The sequence below is a fragment of the Hemitrygon akajei genome, chromosome 7 (assembly GCF_048418815.1).
Source record: "Hemitrygon akajei chromosome 7, sHemAka1.3, whole genome shotgun sequence".
Lineage (NCBI taxonomy): Eukaryota > Metazoa > Chordata > Chondrichthyes > Myliobatiformes > Dasyatidae > Hemitrygon > Hemitrygon akajei.
This window is the reverse complement of record NC_133130.1, coordinates 91,707,506-91,733,481: the sequence shown is the minus strand read 5'-3', so window position 1 is coordinate 91,733,481 and position 25,976 is coordinate 91,707,506. Positions and strand designations below refer to the sequence as shown.

General features: G+C 45.6%; 2 protein-coding genes across 7 annotated transcripts in view; one reads left to right on the top strand and one right to left on the bottom strand.

Annotated features, from left to right (window-relative positions):
• Positions 1 to 6,286: 6,286 nt before the first annotated feature.
• On the bottom strand, positions 6,287 to 19,621 carry LOC140730670 (cytochrome c oxidase subunit 7A2, mitochondrial-like). The gene is made up of 4 exons (XM_073051427.1): positions 19,467 to 19,621; positions 14,107 to 14,196; positions 7,343 to 7,427; positions 6,287 to 6,496 (listed from the first exon to the last, which is right to left on the bottom strand). Exons 1-4 carry the CDS (start codon positions 19,494 to 19,496, stop codon positions 6,441 to 6,443), a joined length of 261 nt encoding a protein of 86 aa, XP_072907528.1. The 5' UTR covers positions 19,497 to 19,621; the 3' UTR covers positions 6,287 to 6,440.
• A 34-nt stretch (positions 19,622 to 19,655) lies between these two features.
• The window catches only part of rnaset2 (ribonuclease T2), a 34,710-nt gene continuing 28,389 nt past the window's right edge, over positions 19,656 to 25,976 (top strand). The window contains exons 1-3 of one of the 6 annotated variants that reach the window (XM_073051424.1): positions 19,666 to 19,780; positions 23,514 to 23,760; positions 24,628 to 24,802. The gene's annotated coding sequence lies outside the window, so the exon portion shown is untranslated. Of the gene's footprint in view, positions 19,781 to 22,493; positions 22,598 to 23,513; positions 23,761 to 24,627; positions 24,844 to 24,933; positions 25,251 to 25,976 lie in introns of those variants that run through there. The other 5 variants (XM_073051420.1, XM_073051421.1, XM_073051422.1 and 2 more) reach the window with 5 other exon arrangements.

Sequence of the window (25,976 nt, the reverse complement as noted above, 5' to 3'; positions counted from 1 at the left end):
AGGCATGCTGGCTATGACCCACACCGTGCAAGAGAGCCCTGGGGGGATACAGGCATGCTGGCTGTGTATGTCCCACACCGTGCAAGAGAGCCTCGGGGGATACAGGCATGCTGGCTATGTCCCACACCGTGCAAGAGAGCCCTGGGGGGATACAGGCATGCTGGCCGAGTATGACCCACACCGTGCAAGAGAGCCCTGGGGGATACAGGCATGCTGGCTGAGTATGTCCCACACCGTGCAAGAGAGCCCGGGGGGATACAGGCATGCTGGCTATGACCCACACCGTGCAAGAGAGCCCCGGGGGATACAGGCATGCTGGCTGTGTATGTCCCACACCGTGCAAGAGAGCCTCGGGGGATACAGGCATGCTGGCTATGTCCCACACCGTGCAAGAGAGCCCTGGGGGGATACAGGCATGCTGGCCGAGTATGACCCACACCGTGCAAGAGAGCCCTGGGGGATACAGGCATGCTGGCTATGTCCCACACCGTGCAAGAGAGCCCTGGGGGGATACAGGCATGCTGGCCGAGTATGACCCACACCGTGCAAGAGAGCCCCGGGGGATACAGGCATGCTGGCTGAGTATGTCCCACACCGTGCAAGAGAGCCCTGGGGGATACAGGCATGCTGGCCGAGTATGTCCCACACCGTGCAAGAGAGCCCCGGGGGATACAGGCATGCTGGCTGAGTATGTCCCACACCGTGCAAGAGAGCCCCGGGGGATACAGGCATGCTGGCTGAGTATGTCCCACACCGTGCAAGAGAGCCCTGGGGGATACAGGCATGCTGGCTGAGTATGTCCCACACCGTGCAAGAGAGCCCTGGGGGATACAGGCATGCTGGCTGAGTATGTCCCACACCGTGCAAGAGAGCCCTGGGGGATACAGGCATGCTGGCTATGACCCACTCCGTGCAAGAGAGCCCCGGGGGATACAGGCATGCTGGCTGTGTATGTCCCACACCGTGCAAGAGAGCCTCGGGGGATACAGGCATGCTGGCTATGTCCCACACCGTGCAAGAGAGCCCTGGGGGATACAGGCATGCTGGCTGTGTATGTCCCACACCATGCAAGAGAGCCCTGGGGGATACAGGCATGCTGGCTGTGTATGTCCCACACCGTGCAAGAGAGCCCCGGGGGATACAGGCATGCTGGCCGAGTATGACCCACGCCGTGCAAGAGAGCCCCGGGGGATACGGGCATGCTGGCCGAGTATGTCCCACACCGTGCAAGAGAGCCCCGGGGGATACGGGCATGCTGGCCGAGTATGTCCCACGCCGTGCAAGAGAGCCCCGGGGGATACGGGCATGCTGGCCGAGTATGTCGCACACCGTGCAAGAGAGCCCCGGGGGATACGGGCATGCTGGCCGAGTATGTCCCACGCCGTGCAAGAGAGCCCCGGGGGATACGGGCATGCTGGCCGAGTATGTCCCACACCGTGCAAGAGAGCCCCGGAGGATACAGGCATGCTGGCCGAGTATGTCCCACACCGTGCAAGAGAGCCCCGGGGGATACAGGCATGCTGGCCGAGTATGTCCCACACCGTGCAAGAGAGCCCCGGGGGATACAGGCATGCTGGCCGAGTATGTCCCACACCGTGCAAGAGAGCCCCGGGGGATACCGGCATGCTGGCTGAGTATGACCCACACCGTGCAAGAGAGCCCTGGGGGATACAGGAAGCTGGCCGAGTATGTCCCACACCGTGCAAGAGAGCCCCGGGGGATACAGGCATGCTGGCCGTGTATGTCCCACACCGTGCAAGAGAGCCCCGGGGGATACAGGCATGCTGGCTGAGTATGTCCCACACCGTGCAAGAGAGCCCCGGGGGATACAGGCATGCTGGCCGTGTATGTCCCACACCGTGCAAGAGAGCCCCGGGGGATACAGGCATGCTGGCTGAGTATGTCCCACACCGTGCAAGAGAGCCCCGGAGGATACAGGCATGCTGGCTGGCTATGTCCCACACCGTGCAAGAGAGCCCCGGGGGATACAGGCATGCTGGCTGAGTATGTCCCACACCGTGCAAGAGAGCCCTGGGGGATACAGGCATGCTGGCTGTGTATGTCCCACACCGTGCAAGAGAGCCCCGGGGGATACGGGCATCCTGGCCGAGTATGTCCCACACCGTGCAAGAGAGCCCCGGGGGATACAGGCATGCTGGCTGTGTATGTCCCACACCGTGCAAGAGAGCCCCGGGGGATACAGGCATGCTGGCCGAGTATGTCCCACACCGTGCAAGAGAGCCCTGGGGGATACAGGCATGCTGGCTGAGTATGTCCCACACCGTGCAAGAGAGCCCCGGAGGATACAGGCATGCAAAATGCAACATGTTGGCCTCAGTTACAATCACATAAGGGACAGGCTTGAATTGGCAGCACATAAGAGGATTAAGGACATAACGTTGACAAAATGGTACAACGCACAATGACAAGAAGATTGGCAGGGATGTAGTGTGTTGAAGGACCGCTCTCTGTGCTGTATGACGCTGTGACTGCACCCCTTTCCCTGTAAAGATTATTTACTAAAAGTGCTAATTGGTAGCAGCTGTACAACTGAAGGTTTGGTCCAAATTAACATTTCAGTCCTAATATTCATATACTGTTCATTAAGAAAATCAATGATTACGGACAATAAGGAGATGGGGAATATAGGGAGAATTACGATGCAGATCTGCTATGTTCCAAGTGAATGTCAAGTCGGACCCAGAGCTGAGTGGTTCACTGTTGTTCTTTAAGCCAGCAATGTCAAGAAATATGATTTCTTGGATATCTGGACATCATAGTTCCAAATAATGGAAGTTGAACCGGAAAGATGAAAGATTATAGAATATTTACAAATACCTGAAAGGCCTGTCTAAGGAAACAGAATTCTTTCCAATGACTGATTACTGGTGTCTCACAAATTAACCTCGACCCAGAACACCCCAAGACCTCAGTAGTGAGAAGACAAGTAAACACATACAAACAAGCTGGAGGAACTCAGCAGGTTGGGCAGCATCCATTGAGACGAGCAGTCAACGTTTCTGGCCTGTTTTCAGCTTGTTTGTATATGTTGATTTGACCAGAGCATCTGCAGTGTAGAAGACAAGTAGACTGCCTCGGGTTCGTGTAATTGTGGACTTAGGTACTTCTTTGTTCAAATTATGCTGTTTCTTGTAAAAAAGATGTATAGTTTATGCTTTTCTTGGGAATGTTGTGCATATGATGCTTTGTGCTTGTGAAGCTGCTCCAAGAAAGTGTTTTATTGCACCAATGCATACATCTACATGCGTCAATAAATTCAGCTTTGAATTTGATGAACAAAATAAAAGATAGGATTATGAATAGGCCCCTTAAGCCTGCTCTGTCATTCATGGTAGATCTGATACTGCCCTCAGCTCCACTCTCTTGAATCTCCTTGTTCCTATGAGCCAAAGAACTACCACAGTAATGAACATACTGCCTTCAATAACTCAATGCCTTCTTCTGAAACTACAGTTCTAGATTTGTCATGTTGGAAAAACACTCCTTGCACTGACCTATCAACTTCTTTCAGAAATGGTATATTTAGATAAGGTCACCTCTCATTCTCATTAACACTATCAAGTCTAGAGCCAAACATTTCAACATCTCCCTTTTGTCCCAGGGATTAACCTTCTGAACTTTCTTTGAGCTGCATTCTTGCTATATCCCTCCTAAATAAGAACAACAAATCTATAGGGAACTCTCCAAACATAGCCTCACCAATGCTTTGGAGTTATTACAAGACATTTTTATACTCCATCCTCTTCATAATGCAAGTTGATAAACTATTTGCATCCTAATTACTTCCTGTAGCTGCATGGTAACAATGAACATCGATCACTGGGCCATTATTATATATGTTTAAACATCTACTTTTCTATTCTCAGCATCAGAATCAGGTTTATTATCACCTGCATGTGACATGAAATCTGTTAACTTAGCAGCAGCAGTTCAATGCAATACGTAATATAGAAGAGAAAAACAAATAATAATTTGGGTGGAGGTTAGGTACAGGAAGGGGTTAATAACCCTACTGGGTGTTTTATTATAGACCACCCAATAGTAACAGGGACATCGAGGAGCAGATAGGGAGACAGAAAGGACGACAGGGTCATTGTGGTGTGAGATTTTAATTTCCTAATATTGATTGGCAGCTCCCTAGAACAAGGGGTTTAGATAGGGTGGAGTTTGTTAGGTGTGTTCAGGAAGGTTTCCTGACACTATACTGTATGTAGGTAAGCCTACAAGAGGAGAGTCTGTACTTGATCTGGTATTGGGAAATGAACCTGGTCAGGTGTCAGGTCTCTCAGTGGGAGATCATTTTGGAGATAGTGATCACAATTCTATCTCCTTTACCATAGCGTTGGAGAGGGATAGGAACAGACATAAGTCAGGCAAATGTTTAATTGGAGTAAGGGGCTATCAGGCAAGAACTTGGAAGCATAAATTGGGAACAGATGTTGTCGGGGAAATGTACAGAAGAAATGTGGCAAATGTTCAGGGGATATTTGTGTGGCGTTCTGCATAGATGCGTTCCAATAAGACAGGGAAAGGATGGTAGGGTACAGGAACCATCGTGTACAAAGGCTGTTGAAAATTTAGTCAAGAAAAGCTTACGAAAGGTTCAAAAAACAAGGTAATGATGAAGATCTAGAAAATTATAAGGCTAGCAGGAAGGAGCTCAAGAATAAAATTAGGAGAGCCAGAAGGGGCTGTGAGAAGACCTTAGCAAGCAGGATTAAAGAAAACACCAAGGCATTCTACAAGTATACCAAGAGCAATAAGGTAAGACATAAGCGAGTAGGACCAATCAAGTGTGACAGTGGAAAAGTGTGTACGGAACTGGGAGACAGCAGAGGTACTTGATGAATACGTTGCTTCAGTATTCACTACGGAAAAGGATCTTGGCGAATGTAGGAATGACTTACAGCAGACTGAAAAGCTTGAGCATGTAGACATTAAGAAAGAGGATGTGCTGGAGCTTTTGGAAAGCATCAAGTTGTATAAGTCACCGGGACCAGACGAGATGTACCCCAGGCTACTGTGAGATGCGAGGGAGGAGATTGCTGAGCCTCTGGCAATGATCTTTGCATCATCAATGGGGATTGGAGAGGTTCTGGAGGATTGGAGGGTTGTAGATGTTGTTCCATTATTCAAAAAAGGGAGTAGAGGTAGCCCAGGAAATAATAGACCAGTGAGTGGTTGGTAAGTTGATGGAGAAGATCATGAGAGGCACAATTTATGAACATTTGGAGAGGCATAGTATGATTAGGAATAGTCAGCATGGCTTTGTCAAAGGGATTTACCTGATACCTGTTCCCCCAGTGCCTGGACCATCATAAATACCATCAATCTAGACACCAGCTCATTACCTCTGCTGAGTTAATCACTGTATACATTACAACCGTAAATGGCAAGATGCTGATCAAACAGAAAGGGAATCAGCAAATGCTGCATTGTGATATTAAATGAAATTATTTCCTGCGTCGCTTGCTGCTTAATCAGCTTCAGTCAATACTTAAAGGGTAATGTGCCTCTGTTACAATTATCAAACAGCTAGTCGAGTCGCCTCTTCATGCTGTATTCAATCCTACTCTCCCGGTTTTTCTGTTTCCTGAGAGAGAAAAATAAAAGTTGCTTGATGTACTCTGGCGATATTTGTGTGGCTTGCGTTGTCCCTGACTGCCTGGTTTTCCTCCTGGTGCTCCAGTTTCCTCCCATAACCCCGAGGTGTACGGCTAAGTCAACGGGTCAGTGGCCAATTGCCATTGGTGCACAAGTCAGTGGCAGTCTCAGGGAACTGATGAGAGTGTGGGGTTGTGGGAACTGGATTAACGTAGTATTGGTGTAAATGGGTTTCTGATAGTCAATGCTGACAAGGTAGGCCAAAGAGCCTGCTTCCATTTTGTGTGACTCAATAACCAGAGGGTGAGACCATATTTAGATTCCCCCCACCCCCACTTCCCAGATGCCGTTGCTGGATTTGAAGTCAAAATCAGGAGTTAGCAACAGCAATGTGAGCACAGAGCTATCAGATTGTCTTCAAATCTTGCCTGGTTCACTAATCTCTCAAATCTTTCATCTGGTTAAGGGTAACAAGTGCCAGTAGAACGCACTGCGCACGTGAATAACAGCAACCTTTTCTGACTGCCATGCAGCCAGCCGGACATACAACCATTAATACACAAGCTTTAAGATAAAAAAAACAAACTGAACTCACACTATGGTTAACTTAGGCACTTTAACAGAGATTTAGAAATTCAAATGAAATTGTGACAAACAAGTGTGTAATTAATCACTTTATTTGTTATATAAGCCATGTCAAATAAGTTACTGTTCCCATAAACCATGAACAGCCATTCACAAGATCAGATCCCTGAAGAGTTACAGTATACATAGTTAGACAGGGTTGTACAATAAAATGTGTTTGCGAACGAATGTTACTTCTTCTTAGGCAGGGCAATGTTGAACAGTTGGTAGACAACATAAAGCGCACCTGACATAAGGGAATAAAAAAAAGTCACATTTCAGCATTTACCATTAGACATACAATAACCACTCCTGCTCAATTTAGCATATGCAGTCTTCTGCCAAGATTTGAAGAATACACCTCCCCTCACCACCTTCCCACTAGAACATTACTCTAATGTCCAACTGGTCCTCCACTTGGGGTTGGGTACTGGGTTCTGGATGAGTAAGCCAGAGATTAGTATCTCACCACCCTGCTAATGAAACGTCAATCCCACTCAGTGACAACCCAGAGACAAAATACACCCAACCCAACATATATGGTGCTCCATATTCCACCTCCAAGTCTGGGCACACTAATTTCATAAGTAACTATTCCTACTTCCTTTCCTCATTAGCATCTGAAAACTAAACATCCCAGGTTAAAAAAATCATAGCCTACTTAGTTTCAGGTACATATCTCTGAACCTGGGTCAAATTAATTATTTGTTTTCTTTTGAGATGAATTTTACAATTGGCTTTTACCAAACAACAGTTAATAGCCAGTCATCTTCATCTCCCACTCCACCACAGGTAATCTCATCCCCAAGTTATGGGTCATCACTGGGTCACAGGATCCACAATCTCTGGAACAGTAGCAAGTTGGCTGTTCATCCTTGAACCAAACCACGCATTTGCAACGCTGTTTGGCATTCTGTGGCTGTACAGAAAAACAAAACTGCCCAGCCACTGAATGCCAGGCAGGGGTGCAACTGTGTGGCTCCAAAACCAAACAGCTCATTCCTGCTCTCGTGACTTTACCTGTTGAGGTAAACAGGGACCCATGACTTTACCTGTTGAGAATCCAGAGATTAAAAAAGTACATGAGCCTCACCTCCAGCCGTGAGTGCCATGGTTAGCCTGTAGAGCACAGCATCTCCAGTTCCTCCTTTCAAGTGAACTGGGATCCCATTGTCTGCCTGTAACAAAAAAAAAATGGGAATCAAAACTCCCCAATGCAACTTGCACAGAAAGACCCAACAACCCAAACCCAATGCTGCCATTTGCTGGTTTTAATAGAAGTGACTCAAAGTCCAAGTCCATAGGATGTTCAAAGCTGCTATGCAGGTTGACTCTGTGGTTAAGAAGGCATACGGTGCACTGGCCTTCTTCAACTGTGGGACTGAGTTTACGAGCTGAGAGGTAATGTTACAGATTTGGACCATGGTCAGACTCCACTTGGAGTACTGTGCTCAGTTCTGGTTGTCTGACTACAGGAAGGATATGGAAACTATAGAAAGGGTGCAGAGGAGATTTACAAGGATGTTGCCTGGATCGGGGAGCATTCCCTATGAGAACAGGTTGAGTGAACTTGGCCTTTTTTCCCTTGGAGCAACAGAGGATGAGAGGGGACCTGATAGAAGGGTATAAGATAATGAGAGGCATTGATTGTGTGGATAGTCAGAGGCTTTTTCCCAGGGCTGAAATGACTAGCACAAGAGGACAAAGTTTTAAGGTGCTTGGAAGCAGGTACAGAGGAGATGTCAGGGGAAAGCTGTTTTTTTTTTTAAAAACGAAATGAGCGGTGAGTACATGGAGCTTAGTAAAACAGAGGGCTATGGGTAACCCTAGGTAATTTCTAAAATAAGTAGATGTTTGGCACAGCATTGTGGGCCGAAGGGCCTGTATTCTGCAGTAGGTTTTCTATGTTTCCATGAAGGCATGCATTGTTACAATGAGGACAGTGTGGGAGAGAGAGGTTGGCACAGAAGCTAAGGAAACAAAGGATTTTGATGTCAGTACAGAAAAGCCAATGCAATCAGATTAAAGCACGAAGATTAATGGAATCACCAAAGATCTGCAGATGCAACACACACAAAATGCTGGAGGAGCTCAGCAGGCCAAGCAGCATCTATGGAAAAGAGTAAATGGTCAACCTTTCGGGCCAAGAATGTTGGCTTTCATCCCCAAGGAGCCTGGAGCAGAGAAGGATGAGGAAATTTGCAAAGATGTTCCCAATGGAAAATTCAGAGGCCATTGATGCTGGTAGAAGGTTGAAGAGTGAGGCAGATCAGATTTTAGAGTGGTAAGATTAATAAAGATATGAAAATAAGAGTAACCACAGATCAGCTCTATTCTAACCAAGGGGCTTTCAGCTCCAAATACACTCTCCACCCCCCCCACCCCCGTTTTGCATTTGCTCAGGACAATATTGAACAGGAACTGCTTCAAACCATCCACTCAGCTTTGCCTGCAGTGTAACCACTGTAACACGAGCATACTCATCGCTCTGTATCCGTAAGCCTTGAAGCCTGCCATTATAACAAACAATTCAATCAGAAAAACAAACTCATTCTTAAAGCAACGAAGCGTAAAGCAGCCAAGGTTTAGAAACAAGACACCGCAGAGTTTCTGCTACATCCAAATTAAATATGAAGCCCTTTTAAATAAGACCAAATAATCCATCAGGCAGTCTTTGGAGGGCATCCTGTTCTTCTCCATGACCTGACCTCAATTATCTCTTCCTGAAAGTCAATCCAATATGATTAGCTGAAAAAAACCGCCACTCATTTTCCACAATAATCCAGATTAAATCAACTGTAATTTGGGCTAATCTGGATGGATTGAGGAAGGTGAGTGGCCTGTGACACAGACATCACAGGCAAGGTCACTTGTTATTGCATTTGTGGTGGTGGCAAGCCAGCTCCATGCTCCCTATACCACATCACTAGTTCCGCTTTCCTATCCTCTCCCCAGATTTAATCACCTGGCCTAATCCCACTCCAATTCTCCTAAACACACTTCTGGACTCTCTCCTCACAATAATTTGAGGACCAAATTTAACCATGCAGTCTATACCTCCCCAAACTACCTCCCCCATTTCAGACTGTCATGTTATAGTTCCCTTGGAGAATATCCCTGCATACAGAGTGTAGGATTACATGAAGCTCCACAGCATAAAATGTTAGCCTTATTTTTCCACCTGACAACTCGGTCATTTTCTGTTTTTATTGCAGAATAGTCTTGTGCACTACAGTAGAGGAACAGAAAAGCATGGAGCATTCAGAGTGAATCTTCATCCCTGGAGGAACTGCTTCTTCTCACTATCAGAAATCACAAGGCATGTGATGGACTTGGTTCCTGATCTTTATTGTTGTTTTTCATATTGCATCGTCAGCTGAAGAACAGAGTTCACACAACCCAAGAATTGCCAGCAATGCCATTTGCTTAAAACATACAATTGCACAACACAGTCACGGCTCTTTGGCACACCAAAGTTATACACACCCCAACATGCTTCCTGACCTTTTACACCCAATGCCTCAACCAATGAAGATAACCCTGCCACAAGATTTTAACCACCTTATCCACTTATGTTGTCACTTTCAAGGGGCTATGGACTTCCACCCCTAGATCCCTTTGTTCAAAGGTCATTAGGATCCAGCCATGATCTATATGTAGAGTTGCATGGTTAACCCCATTAACAGAAAACCAACTTTACACAAATCTCACATTAATATTTAAAACAATTTTTCAAGAAAGGAGTTATAAAATGGTGTTCATGAACAAATGGGTTGAGTCTATAGTCTACTAGTTTAATTAAGGGTAGTGTTATGGCAAATATTTGAAGAAATTAGTGTATGCAAAGCAATATGATACGGTTAGCTGCAGAAAATGGATATTTCTGACTGAAGAAAAAATGGTTTAAAACAATTTTCAGAAACAAAAGCCTTATGAAACCCTCTTGCACTTGATGTTCCAAAATATTTGTCACGCCTTTAGTCATCCTTACAATTCAAAATCTGACACACCCTTTTCTTATTCCTCATTGCAACAGTCTCTCCCTGGAGAAAATATTACCCCTTGTTTTAATGTGCTTGCCAACTAGGAGAGCCCCAGAATCCAGAAAGAGGCCAGAGCATACCCTGCCAGTTAGTTAATTCTGACTGGTACTGGAATAAATATTGAACACATCTGCAATTTAGTGGAACAAATATTTAACATTTTTAGATTAGCATTTTACATGCTCTATGGTCTCAACAGTATTGCATAAACCTCCCTCTTGCAAATCCAGTCCAAGACAAAAGACCTTAACCATCTGATCATACGTGAGAAATAACATGCTTTTGTTGGGAAACATCCAACCGCCTCCAAAACCAGAATAACTTGCACAATTTCCTCCAAGCACTATTCAAACTTCTCTTAACTCTGTCACTGTACCTCTACGTGAACTCCCTTACTCAAACTAGATTGTGTGGTGCACTTGCAGGAAACACTATCAATATCCTCTGTACAGAAGGATCAAATAAACAGTTATATTCCAGGATGAGGGTAAATCCCTACCATTGGGCCGAGGCTCCAACAGGACACAAATATTGTGATATCAACTCTGTGCCTGGCAACTTGATGAGATCTGACTTTTCTCATTGGAATGAAACAAAAATGCAATTCTACACATCCCTGGGATCTGCTGCCATCAGAAGAAAGGTACAGGAGCCCCAGAACCCACCCCACCAGGTTCAGGAACAGTTATTACTCCTCAGTCTTCAAGCTCATGAACCAGTGGGGATAACTTCACTGCCCATCACTGAACTGTTCCCACAAGAACTCTTCATCTCATGTTATTGATATTTATTGCTTAGTTATTATTATTTCTTTTTGTATTTGCACAGTGTTGTCTTTTGCACATTGGTTGGGGTGATCATTCTTTGATTCTATTGTGTTTCTTGCACTTACTGTGAATACCCACAAGAAAATGAATCTCAGGCTTGTATATATTGACATACATGTACTTTGATAATAAATTTACCCTGAGCTTTGAATTTACAGAACTGTTTTTTCTGGATTAGGATTAGTGATCTTTGTCACAAAATGCCCAATGGAGACGAGCACTGGAAAGCAAAGGTTAATTGGCAGGATAACTGCACAAAAGGGGTTAGAAGCAGACTATGCCGCTGCGTGAGGCATTAAAGGGTTAAAATGCATTAAATCAAATTCTGTTTTACTAACTCTCTGAAGTGATCGACACTTATGAATTTAGAGATAGTTGAACATAGTCCAGAAAGGGGGAATACTCTTCACTGCGGGGAACTGAAGAGAATTTTGCTAGCCCTTAGTTGGCACATGGCAACGCTGAAGAGCACGTCAGTGCCGTTGGTTAGTCAACTACCAATACTACTCATGGACATGCAGCCAAAGTCAAGCAACAAATCCACACCTTAACTACTGACCGTAGTTCCAGCCAACAATGTCTGTTTGAAGCCCAAAACCAATTCAATTCTTCACAAAAAGTAGGAGATAAATCAAGAATTCACTTTGGAAGAACGGATAGGCTGTAAATAAGTTTAAGGTCAAGTATACGAGTTAAACATATTGAAGCTTAAAAGCTGCAATACCCAAGCGTACACTAATTGGATTTAATTTTTGTTTACTTCAACCATTTCTAGTTTGCAATTATCCTTACAGAAATTAGGTAAAAACCTGTTCTCCAACTAATCTGTATCTAGTTCCTGTGGTAAGCTACAAGAACATAAGAAATAGGAGCAGGAATACCCACATCTGACCCTTTGCAATTCAAAAAGATCACGGCTGTCCTGGCCATGGACTCAGCTCCACCCACCTGCCTTCCTCCCCCCACTCTAATAACCCTTAATTACCCTGCTGTACAAAAAACTCTCTCTCACTGGATCCTAAATATATTCAATGAGGTAGCTTCTACTGCTTCCCCAGGTAAAGAATTCTACAGATTTATTACTCTCTGGGAAAACGAGTTTCTCTTCAACTCCATTCTAAATCTATTTCTGCAAATCCTGAGGTTATATCCCCTAGTTCAGGGGTGGGCAAACTTTTTGACTTGTGGGCCACAAAGGGTTCTAAAATTTGACAGGGGGGCCGGACCAGGAGCAGATGGATGGAATGTTTTGGTAATACACCTCATAAGAGAAAATAAAATATCATGGGATATGTAGAAAACATGTGCTTTAATTTCAATTGAAAATGAACAAATGCATTACAACAAAATATCTGTCTTTGAAGTCCCATGGTATTTAGCTATTTATTGAAATGACTTTTAAAACACTGAAAATTAAATGAATAAAATACAGCTTTTTTTAATAGTAACAGTTATTATTTTAAAGCACTGAAAATTCTGTTATCCTTCAAGATATTATCATCATCACTCTCCTCCTGACTGTCTTTATTTCAAAAACGGTAGGAGATGCAGGTCTACTTGTCCTGCTCCTTCTTATTCAATTGTCCCCTGTGCCAAAACTCAACAACGACCAGCACAAGGACAGAACAGTGACAGCGCGCCAGTATGCGGATCGCGTTATTTGATCTGGAGCGCATTTTTTATTTTGAGAACGTACGTGCACCTGCGCACTACTCATGTCCATCACTTAACAGAAATGACATGTAACATGTAAGGCTTATTGAAAAAAATATTTTCAAATGCATTTTTTACATGACACAACGAAGAAACTTATTTTTAATTTCAGTGGGAACAGTGTTGTTGGTCTCCCTTTTGAGCCAGCGCATCAAAGTCTGGATTTAGTTTTGTTGTGGCGATTCTCAGGATGGATCTGAGGTGTTAACAAGGTTTATTAATATAATTTCATCAAGTTCTGCAGGCCGGATTAAAAAGCTTAACGGGCCGTAGTTTGCCCATGCCTGCCCTAGTTCTAGTCTCACTTGCAGCAGAAACAAATCTCCTGCCTCTATTTTATCTATCTAAATTTCATGTTTCTGTAAGGTCCATGCTCATTCTTCTGAATTCTTCTAATTTACTTTCATAATCTCTCTTCCCTTTCTTTTTTGCTTCATTGCAGGATTGCTTTCTCCTATGTGTTTTAACTACCTCAAAATGATTTTCAAGCTACACCCTCAAGTTGGAAACCATTTATCAAGTATGTTTCATGATTAAAATATTTACAAAATTTTAAATTACTTTTATTGATGAAACCACAATCTCAATTTTTGGATGCAGTTCCATTCACAGATTTGCATATAAAGTGACAACTTAAAAAAAGATATCATCCTGGTAAAATGTGCAATTATGGGCCACAGTAACTTGAGACCAACTAATCTGTAGGGATTTTCCATTGGCCTCATTCTGAAATCCAAGTCCGAGCGTGGAACAGCAAGGGAGATCAGGTCACAAGAATGCCTGAACCTTCACTATGGTCGCTGGTAGAAATGGACAATTCAGCACTTTAAAGAACAACTAACTGAAAATGTGTCATTAAAAAAGTGCAGCATTCATGCAAGAGAGGATTCAGACCTATGGTTCCCAACACTTTGCTGGGATATACCTTACCTCCCATCTAGAATTATCAGTTTTAACTATTTACTAAATAACTTAATGACCATTGTACCATGTGATTACCAGAATGTCTTTTCATGTTTCATAATTCATACAGAACGGTTTGATCAGCAGATTCTATTCCAACATAATAGTTTTCAAGTAATAATCAAGGTGCTGAACATTTGCTGGCTCAATCACAGGATGGTGCATTAATCCTCAAGATCCACTCCCATACCACCTTCGACAATATGCGCACAACCTGGAAAAACTAACAATTATTGGCAACATAACTGAAACCGAAAGGCAGGGCTCAGAGTTCCCAAAGAGCCCATCCTTATCACACACATACTGCTTACCTGGAAAAGTTTCTGCTTCTCAGGAACCCTATTCTCCAACCCTCTGCAAGCTGTGGTGCTGAAGGTTCGCCGTGAAAGCTGCTGGAAGGCCTGAAGAAAAACAACAAACACTCAAGTACAAAGAGCCTCAAGGGTGACCTCCAGTCCCTCAGTTACTTACTACCTGCTTTAATGACCCAGGAGTGAGTGGAGTACAAACTATGAAGATTCATCAGCAATACAAAAATAGGCAGGACAGCATACAATGTTATTTGGAAGGACAACTAGGTCGGGTGAGTTTGCAAAACCTTGTCAAATTGAGTTTAATGTGGGAAAGTGCGATGTCATGCACTCCAGTACGAGAAATCCAAAGGTGAACAATTGTATAACGGCAAGAGATTGCAAACAGGTACAGAAGGATTTAGATGTCACTATGCATAAATCACAAAAAGCTGGCCAATGGCTGCCGTATAGTTGCGAAGATAAATGGCATTCTGGGAAGCATTAAAAATGTTTCATGAGTCTAAGGAGAGTGCAGCGGAGGGCTGGTCATGGGTACTGAACATACCCGGAAACCCTGACCTCAGGTGCATCAGGAAATACAATAAAACATGGGAAATGACAGCCCGATTGGCTATTGAGGAGGGTTGGCCAATGGAAGCCCAAGTACTGATAGCTAAGCATGTTACCTGAAAATACAACTGAAATGAACTTCTACAGACAGAATTGTCGACTAAATTGGGATAGTTCCCATTTGTCATTTTAATAGCAACTAGAGAAGTGGGAGCCTCTTTTAACACCACCTCTGAGTGTCATGGTTTGTGTGAAACAGTACTGACAACAACTGTTAAAACAAGGTGGATCAGGCAAGTAACCTCAGTTTAACAGCCCTTTCTGGCCAGTGAAGAAATCAGACAATAGCTGGAGGATGACAGTTGAATATCCTCAGTTACATAAATTTGTCCTTCCATGACCTGCTGCATAGTGACCTTAGTGGAAAGCTGGGAGACAGGAACTGGTATGCTATAATAGATCTGGTTAACATTCTTTTCCATTCCCCCGTCAAATTCAGAGGACAAATCTGTCTTCACTTGGGAAGGCAGACAGTACACTTTTACCAGACTGCTTCACAGGTACGTGCATAGCCCTATCATGTCACGGACTGATACCGCGAGCCCTTGATGCATGTACTCTCTCGCCTGATACACAAGTAGTACACATATCCATGACATCATGCTAAGAGGATCCACCAAGGAAGGGGTAACTGAAGCCCTGGACACACTGGTAAGCCACACGAGGGGCTGAGGATGGGTGATGAATCCATAGAAAATAAAGTGGCCAAGCCAGACAGTCCTGTTTCCGGGTATCCAGGGGGTCTCGGGACATCAAGGAATCCCAGACCAGGTATGGAACAACGATAACAGAAATGACCACCCCCATCAATAAGCAAGGGACCCAAAGGTTGCTTTTGGGCTCCTGGAGGCAGCACATACCACACCTAATCACTTTGTTATGACCCTTATATACAGTCATGAGGAAGAAAGCAACTTTCGAGTGGTGTCCAGAACAACAGGTGTTCGAGGCTGCCAAGGAAACAGTGGCTCAGGTCCTGTGCCTGTCTCCTCGTTTACCTGGATTGTTCTTTGAGCTACATCCGAAGATCAGAACACTGCTGTATGGGGTTTATGGCAAAGACAGAATGGGGGTGAATACTCCCCTAGGGTTTTGGTCCCACATCCCACCTGACGCAGATGAATGATGAACACCCAATGAAAGATACCTACTAGCCTGCTATTGGGAGTCGGTGGAGACGGAAACCTCCAACAAGGGAAGCAAAATCATTGAGACCTGACCTCCCTAGTACGATGTGGGTGCTCCACTAACAGGGTGGGGTGCGCGCAGCAAGCCTCTATTGTGAAGTGGAAGCAGTATGTTGCAGAACAGGCAAATAAGGGATCAGAGGGAGGTCAGCAAGTTACACAAAAGTGTAACCCATGTGCCTGAGGATAGAAACTGTACCAAAAATACTAAACAGCCCCCCCCTCCCCACAAACTTTCAAACATGGGGTCACAGTTACAAGAAAAAAGAGCAATTTAAAATTGCTGCACTCAAGAGATTTTCCACAAAAGGTGGTGACTCTCTGGAATTCTCTTCCTCAAAGACTTGGAAGTCAGATGACTGGAGGTGGTAAATAAAGTTTTGCAAGATCAGAACTGAGGTTGTGGGGAACCTGCACAGGACTGTTCGGCCCTGCCCTTCATGCTGAGGCAGACTTGGGGGACTGGGTGGCTTGCTTCTGCTGCTTTGTCTTCTCATATTTAAACTCAGCAATTGGGATAAACTTGCAAGTCAGGATGGTGCCATTCCATATACCTGCTGCTCTTTCCTTTTACGATGGCAAAGGTCAGATACTGTTGTTAATTAGTGTACTTTGTATGGGGCAAAGGAGACTGTAGCAAGTGTATTTAGGGTGGAAGTGATACTCAGCCTAGAGAGTTTGTCATTTGGCTTGCACTGGAGGCCATTCATTCCATCAAGTCTGCACGGAGTAAGGTCATCCACACATTATTTATAACATGCCCAAAAATACCACCATCTATTCAAAACTAAACATCCAACCATCTTTCATAAAGTTATACAAGTTTATAAGGTTTTTGCTCCATCTCATTGTGCACATCAGTATTTCAATGTAATGAATGCAGTAAAAGGCAAGGAGAAAGGGAAAGACTTTCAAACTCAGCAGACAGACCAGGTGAGTCTCAATGCTCAGAAAGCTTTAGTTTTTTTTTCATATAGAAACTAAATAGTGAACATAAAATGAACAAAAGCACCACCAGAACATATAGCATTACAAGTTCAAACATCAAACAAGCATAAAGTAACCAGGAAGTAATGGATATTGATAAGCCACTGTCTCGGCCCCCACAGGAGAACTGGCCTGGACTCCAACTGTAAAAATGGTAAAACTCAATGCTCACAATGAGCCTGAAAGCTGAAGACAAACTCTGGAGCCTGTACATCACAAAATTTCACCAACTAGTTTCAGTGATACCTTGCTCTTCTTGTGAATAATTCTAGCGTTAAAAAAAATGCTACTTTGCTCAGCAAGACTCAAAGGTTATTTTAAACACCATACCATGCTGCTCTAATGCTCTAAAATGAGTTTTTAATCTACGGGGTTTCATTTGACCTGTAATGCACTTCAAAATTGCTATGCATATTAAATACATGTTTTGATGATATTTTAGTTTTTTTATCTTAAAAACTACATGTCCATGCCCTAATCTATTGCAAACAGAATACATTTAAACGTTATTCTATTTACTGTGCCAGAACGTTTTAACTTGACTGCTAAATAAAAAACACAAAATGCTGGCAGAACTCAGCAGGCCAGACAGCATCTATGGGAGGAGGTAGTGACGACGTTTCGGGCAGAAACCCTTCATCAGGAGTGAAGTAACATGGGATGGTTGAGGGGGGATAAGAAGTGGGGGGAGGGATGAAGTAGAGAGCTGGGAAGTGATAGGCTGGAGGGAAATGGGCTGGGGGAAGGTGGAGAATTATGGGAAATAAAAGAGAAAGAAAGGTAGGGCTGGGGGGAGAGATTATAGTGAGGGGGGGGGGAAGAGAGAGAAAGAGAACCAGACTAAAATAATAGATAGGGATGGGGGTAAGGGTGGGGGGCAGGGGTATCAACGGAGGTCAGTGAGTTGGATGTTCATGCTGGCAGGAAGGAGGCTACCTAGGCGGGAAATAAGGTATTGCTCCATCGACCTGCGTGTGGCCTCATCTTGACGGTAGAGGAGGCCATGGACAGACATGTCGGAGTGGGAGTGATCTGTGGAATTGAAGTGTGTGGCCACAGGGAGATCCTGCCACTGCTGGAGGACCGAGCGCCAGTGTTCAGCGAAACGGTCTCCCAGTCTGCGGCGGGTCTCTCCAATGTATAAATGGCCACATCGGGAGCACCAGATACAGTATATCACCCCAGTTGACTCGCAGGTGAAGTGGTGCCTCACCTGAAAGGACTGTCTGGGGCCTGGGATGGTGGTGAGGGAAGAAGTGTGGGGGCTGGTGTAGCACTTCTTCCATTTGCAGGGATAAGTGCCCGGAGGGAGGTCCGTGGGGAGGGATGGGGGGGGGGGGATGAATGGACAAGGGAGTCACATAGGGAGCGATCCCTGCGGAAAGCTGAGAGTGGGGGGGAGGGGAAGATGTGGTTGGTGGTGGGATCACGTAGGAGATGGCGGAAGTTACGGAGGATTATGCGTTGGATCTGTAGGCTGGTAGGGTGATAGGTGAGGACCAGGGGGACTCTATCCCTGGTGGGCTGTCGGGGGGATGGGGTGAGGGGAGAGGTGCGTGAAATACGGGCGACGCGAGGGAGGGCAGAGTTGATAGTGGTCAAAGGGAAGCCCCTTTCTTTAAAAAAGGAAGACATCTCCTTTGTCCTAGAATGAAATGCCTCATCCTGAGAGCAGATGCGGCGGAGGAATTGAGAGAAAGGAATAGCATCTCCCGCCTAGGTAGCCACCACTCCGACATGTCTGTCCATGGCCTTCTCTACCGCTAAGATGAGGCCACATGCAGGCCAATGGAACAATACCTTATCTCCCGCCTAGGTAGCCTCCTTCCTGCCAGCATGAAAATCCAACTCACTGACCTCCGTTGATACCCCTGCCCCCCACCCTTATCCCCATCCCTATCTATTATTTTAGTCTGGTTCTCTTTCTCTCTCTCCCCCAGCCCTACCTTTCTTTCTCTTTTATTTCCCATAATTCTCCACCTTCCCCCAGCCCATTTCCCTCCAGCCTATCACTTCCCAGCTCTCTACTTCATCCCTCCCCCCACTTCTTATCCCCCCTCGACCATCCCATGTTACTTCACTCCTGATGAAGGGTTTCGGCCCGAAATGTCGTTATTACCTCCTCCCATAGATGCTGTCTGGCCTGCTGAGTTCTGCCAGCATTTTGTGTTTTTTATTTATTTCCAGCATCTGCAGATTCACTCGTGTTAACTTGACTGCTGCTGGGTGATAATTTCTGGCTGGACGTCCTTCTCACCTGGTGGTCTGGGGTCCCAGCCTGTCTCCGGATATCGATATTGGGAAACACATACTGCGGCTAAGCTGGTAATCTACACCCATACCAGCAGCCTTGGCCCACCTTCCACACCAATACCTTCGCCCCAGCTCCCCACCCATTACTTCTCGTCAAGGTCTTCCGACTGACCTTTCCACTTCCTCCTTCCCCCCCCCCCCCTCCCCGTTCCTTGCTGAGCCCGGGTCTTCCTCCCTGCTGCTCCTCCTCCAAGTTTCCCCTTCCCCTTCCCTTTTCCCTTCCCCTCTGCGGCCGAGCCGCAGGCTCCCCTCCCTCCTTACCCGCAGGCCGCGCATCGCCAGGCCGCTCATGTCGCCACAAGGAAGGACACACCGAGTAACCAGAATGCACCGAGCGGAGGAAGGCGGTGTCACGTGGGATCGGCACCCAGATCAGCTGGACGACCATGTGACCTCTGCCGCGCCGAAGAGGGGGTGGCGTGACGTAATCCTACCCGCGATGCCCATTGGTGGAGGTAGAGTTCCCCGGGGGCACTGTCCGTTTCCCGGAAGATGTCCCGGTGGCTCATCCAGGGACCCAAACGGTCACGCCAGCGGAAACATTGCGTATTGCTTCTGGTTCGTTATTGTCACAGGTACAGTACTGAGATCCAGAGGGGAACAACCTTCTGTTTTGCGATCCATACTTACATGGAGGCAGTTAAAGAAAACAGAATGCAGCATTGACTGCGACCACACAAGATGCTGGAGGAATCCAGCGGGTCGGGCAGCATTTCTGGAGGGAAATGGACAAACTCACGTTTGTTGTCATTGGCACAGGTACGCGCGCGGAAGTTACTTGCTGCAGCATCAAAGACACATAAATGGTCATGTACGACATTCACAGAAAAAACATAAAATAACATAACATACAAGGAGATAAAAAAAAAGAACGACAATGAATGAGGTGAGACGCTTCGTTTGGAGCGGAACAGAATGTTGTGGTTACAGAGCGAGTGGAGTGCAAGAGCTGCGAATGAGGTGGGATGGGAGGTCTTGAGTTTATCTATTGACATACAGGAAGTCCGTTCAAGAGTCTGTAGACTGTACAGTACTCAATGTTCACCGTGTGGCCTCTTCTACACTGAAGAACCCAAACACATTATAAGCTTGTTTTACTGATTACTTGCCATTGACAAGTATTACTTAGCAACGCTTTCTGAAAAGCTTCAGAATGTCTCGCTACTTTAAAGTCACTGTGTAAACGCATCTTATCATTCTGATTAAAAAATAGATCAGAACATGGCTAAGGTATCCAATTGTTCAGTCAGCTAATACAGAGAAGGAAGTAATGTTTCTGAACAATTATATTTTAGCAGGACTGTTGAAAAAAAAACAGAAACTCTTTGTTAAACAATGAACACAAAATGCTGGAGAAACACAGCAAGTTAGGCAGCATCCATGGAGAGGAACTTCATTAGTACTGATGAAGGGTCTAGCCCAAACCATTGACTACTCCTCTCCATAGATGCTGCCTGACTTGCTGAGTGCCTGCAGTATTTTGTGTGTGTTGCTCAACATCGGCAGAATCCCTTGTGCTCAGAACATTGTTGTATTGGACAGTACTAGAAGGAAGGCAACAGAAAATTTGAGAGGGAGAGACTGAGTTAATGTTTCAGAATGATTGTCTTTGGTCAGAACTGAAAAATTAAAAACACAATAAAATAGCAGAAGTAGGCTACACAGTCCCTCAAACCTCCACCACCATTCAATATGATCATGGCTGAACGGCCCAGGCCTCATGTCCTCTTCTGTGCTAGTTCCTTATCGCCTTCAATTCCCGTATCTTTCAAAAATGCAACTAGTTCCACTTTTAAGAAAAACAATGACCCTTCCTCCACAACACTGCTGTAGAGAATTCCAGAGTTTCACCTCTCTGCAAGAATTTCCTATGCACCTCAGTTTTAAAGAGATACTTTTAATTTTGTGATTGTATTCCCTTAACTTGACTAATGGAAGCATTATAACATCTACCATGACCTTGAACATTTCCAATAAGATCTCCCCTCATTTTACAGAACTCCAAAAATTATTGACCTCATTTCTTTAGTTTTTTGTGATAGGACTAGCCTCTCATCCCAACATATTCTTTCTTACCCAAGGCGAACCGGAACTATACTCCAATTGTGGCTTCATCAGCACTCTGTTGTAATGCAACTATTTTAAAATTCAATCCTTGTTCCTTCTGATTCGGCAACAAGGGTATTTGCAAAGGAGGTACGATGCACATGTTAAAAGCTTACAAAAACTTTTATTGGAGTGATGCAAAATATACATATTCACTTCAAAAAACACTCAAGGATAAAACACAGGGATCACATATCAACCATTGCATGGGCTGATCTACACGGTGCTGGAGGAAACCCCAGATGTGTGTGTGTGTGTGTGTCTCTCTCTCCCCCCCCCCCCCTTCCCTCTCCCACACTTCCTCTCTCTCTTCCTCCCTCCCTTGGTTATGACTTCAACCTAAAGCAGATTACCCCTGCACCATTTATACACTTGCAACCCCCTTATTTTTCTGTGGTTCCCAGTGGTACCTTCTCATCTATTTAGTCTGGACACAATTTAAAAACGGAGACACCACGTTTTACAGTAAAATGCATTTCCCACCGTTATAAGGCAGTCTCTTTATCCCTCCAGCTTGTCAGTTTCTTAAGCCCAAGGTGAGGGTGGAAAATCCTACGATGTCTACAACACAACACAGAACTAGACTGACCAATTAGTTTACATTTAGCTGGAACAAACAGAAGTAGCAATCCATTTCGGAAACTACTTTTCTATCCACACGATGGAGGAATCAAATATCAATAATAGAAAAATTAATTCTCTCCTCATATCTGTTTAATTATAACACATCTTTTTCTAAACCCCAACCCCATGTGACAATAAAGGGCAATATGATATTTGCTTGTCCAACCACTTATTGAACCTGCCTGCCAACATCCCCTTGTACTTCTACAATTTTTAGCCACGTAAATAAGTGCGTCTTTAAATTCCTCTTTTCAAAACGCATGGCTTCAGATTTTCTCACATTCAATGCCATTTTCAAGGTTTATTACCCACACACTCAGTTAATCAGTTGCCCTCACAGCAACCTGCCCTTTCACCTATCTCCATGTCATTAGTAAAGTCAGATACCTAATGCTCTGCCCCTTTCTCCTGATCATTGATACAAATCATAAATAGTTGAGGGTTGAGAACTGATCCTTGGGCAACTCCATTAGTTGTATCCTTCCAGCCTAAAAGGACCTTTTCATTCTGTGTTTTGTCTTGTGCTAACCAGTCTTCAATCCTCTCCCTCAATGTCAGCAAATCAAAAGAGTTAACCCTTCGAGAAGTGGGGTGAAATACACAGACCTGCATATATCAATGGTGCTGAGCTGGAGAGGGCTGAGAGCTTCAGGTTCCTTGGCGTAAGTATCCTGGTCCTGCCACGTGGCCAAGAAAGCACAGCAGTGTCTCTACCTCCTCAGAAAGCTAGAGAACTTCAATGTGTCCCTGACCAGATTTTGCAGATGCACCAGCGAAGGCATCCTATCCAAGTGCGTCGCCGCACAGTATGGAAACTGCTCTGCCCAAGACCACAATAAATCGCAGAGTGACAAACGCAGCCCAGTCCATTCTGCAAACCAGCCTCCCTCCCAGTGAGAAAGCAAGATCCCCTCCCACCTCGATCATTCACACTTGCACACACTCCCTTCCATCAGGAAGGAGATACCAAAGCCAGAGCACACATACCACCAGGATCGAGGACAACTTATACAACGTACGAAAGGCCTTGGCCCGGATCATCGATTGTTTACCCTCCTCCATAGATACCGCCTGACTTGCTGAGTTCCTCCAGCACTTTGTATGCTGCTCAACATTTCCAGCATCTGCAGAATCTCGTGTTTAAATCCTGTTATAAAACTTTTGATTAGACATCTTATGTAATGAAGATGAATTCTTGCTCTCTCAATTTACCTCACTGTGGCCCTGCACGGAGTTATCTAGCTGCACTGCACTTTCTCTGTAACAGTATATTCTCCATTCCGTTCCTCCTCCCCAGTACTACCTCGATGTATGGAATAGAAAGCTTTACCATTCTATCTCAATATATGACCCAAATCAAGTAATTGTCTATCCATACAATTCTCCCAATACCATGTCCCTTCTCTCTCCACGGAGCCTGCAAGGCATCCTCACCTGCCAGAGATTCGGAAGATGCTGGCGGTCCAGAACAACAAAATGCTGGAGGGATTTGGAATGTTGGGCAGCATCTACAGAGGGGAACTGAGCCCTGAGGGAGGGTCCTGGCCCTAAACGTTGATCGATTATTTGCCTCCACAGGTGCTGCCTGACTCGCTGAGTTCCTTCAGCACTCTGTGGGTGTTGCGGAGCAATCGGAATCACCGGCAGGCGTCGTGAAATCCTACCGTTGTCTGCCTGATTTGCAGCCCCCTGCCTGTTAGGTTAGACAAAGAGAGTACAGCCCTGGGAGAGGCAGGGCAGAGTGAGCATCACACCGCCTGGGAAGCTGTTGTTTACGTGAGATGTAAAACTCTGCTTAATGAGCGCCATGGACAAAAACAACAAGGTAAATTATCACCGATGCACAGGTAAACATTTACCCCTCAGCCAGTAGCACAGATTATCAAGTCATGACTGTTTTGCCTCTTCTGGGGTCTTGCTTGGTTGTTATCGCCCACCTAGAACAGAACTGGTTAATTGACAATGCCTCTTCACTAAACAAATCTCTGCGACAACAGGGAACAAATAATCACCCAACACAGGATTCTTTTTGGATGTGACTGGACCCACATATACTTCTGCAATAAGCCACCATTTTGAGAGAAATGGCCGCAAGTATTCTGATGAGGGGCAGAGAGGCAACTACCTCAGAACCGGAGGTTTTGCAAGGACCCTATTTCATTGCGAACAACTCCAGGCAGAACAGCAGCAAATTTCCATTTCGATTCAGAATCGGAATGGGGTTTAATATCACCGGCCTACGTTGTGAAATGTGTTGTTTTGTGGCAGAAGTACATTGCAAAACATAATTATAAAAATACACCTAAGTTACTATATAGTAATTCATATGCATTTTATAATTATGTGCTATGTATGCAGTGTAAGAAGAAAGCAAGTAAATGGTGAGCTCGCGATCGTTGTCCATTCAGAAATCTGATGGTGGAGGGGAAGAGGTTGGTTGTGCAGAACCGACCCGAGATCACACGTCAATCCAAAACCGGATTGTTACTTGTTACTCCGGATCCGATGCAGCATAAAAATCACAGCAAATGTAATTATAAGACCAATGCACAATAAACTATTGAGTGTGACCGGTTAATGGCAAGGTAGCTATCTCAACACAAAGAAGGTCAATTCACTTTTTCTCCTAATTGGGGGAGAGCTTTATTCGCTGTTTCTCCCACTGACAGTGTCTGTTCCCTTCTCTCTCCAGGTTCTTGCGTTGAGCCGGAGACTCAAATCACGATGAGGTGCCGGGGTGAGAGCCTCACCGAGTCGCGTTAACTGAAATCTCCGTCCCTCCCAGATTGACTGAAAGCTCACATTTCCGTCCCTCCCACCGAGCTGGCGGAATCAGCTCCTCCCTCGGCGACTCGTCCCGGCATGAGGTACGGATCAGCTTTCCGTCGTGACGGGACCGGCTGGCTGAGTGAGTTACCTCGGCGCTTGCTCTGAAGCCGGGAGAGGGGTGGGGAATCCGGGAGCGCTGTAGGATCCCGAAGCAGGAGCGTGGAGATCCGGGAGCGGAGTACGGTGGCTCGCTCCCGGGTTTACACTGACCCGATCGGGGTTGGGAGCCTCGGGGTCTGTGCCGGGAGAACAGGCTCGGCGATGAAAACCAGCTACCTGCGGGGAGCAGCAGCGGCCGCGCCTCTGGCACGGAGTCTGCCCTGTGGCTCGGAAGGGTAGGGAAAGCAGGGAAAGAGGGCAGCAGTGACAGGGGACTCGACAGGCGATTCTGTGGACGCGAGAAAGAAACACGGCCGGCAGTTTGCTTCCCAGGAGCCAGAGTCCGCGATCTTTCTGATCGCGTCCACGATATCCTGAAAAGGGAAGGTGAGCAGCCGGAGGTCGCGGTACATATTGGTATTGTACCGATGACATAGTTGGAAAAAACGGGAGGAGGTTCTGAAAACACAATAGGGTTAGGGAGGAAGCTGAGAAGCAGGACCTCAGGTGTAGTAATTTCGGGATTACTGTCTGTGCCACGCAACAGTGAGGATAGGAATAGAATGAGGTGGAGGATAAATGCGTGGCCGAAGAATTAGAGCAGGGGACAGCGATTCAGACTTCTGGATCATTGGGACCTCTTCTGGGGCAGGTGTGACCTGTACAAAATGGACGAGTTGCACTTGAATCCGAGGGGGACCAAAATCCTGGCGGGCAGGTTTGCTAGAGCTGTCGGGAGCGGTTTGAACTAATATGGCAGGGCGATGATAGAGCCGAGGATGAGCCCCGCAGGTTTACAAGTAGATGATGGGTGCAATATGAAGGACCAGCCAACGATTGGGTACAAATGCAGAAAGAGCAAAGAGCTAGATTGTACCACAGAGGCAACTTTCAAAAGGGCAATGAATGCAGGACTGAAGGTGCTGTATTGAAATGCACGTAGCATTCGAAATAAGGTGGACAAACTCGAGTCGCAATTAAAGATTGGTCGGAATGACGTTGTGGGCATCACTGCGTCATGGCTGAAAGAAGGTCGTAGTTGGGAACTTTAACATCGAAGGGTATACTTTGTATTGAGAGGACAGGCAGGAAGGCATAGACGGTGGTGCGGCT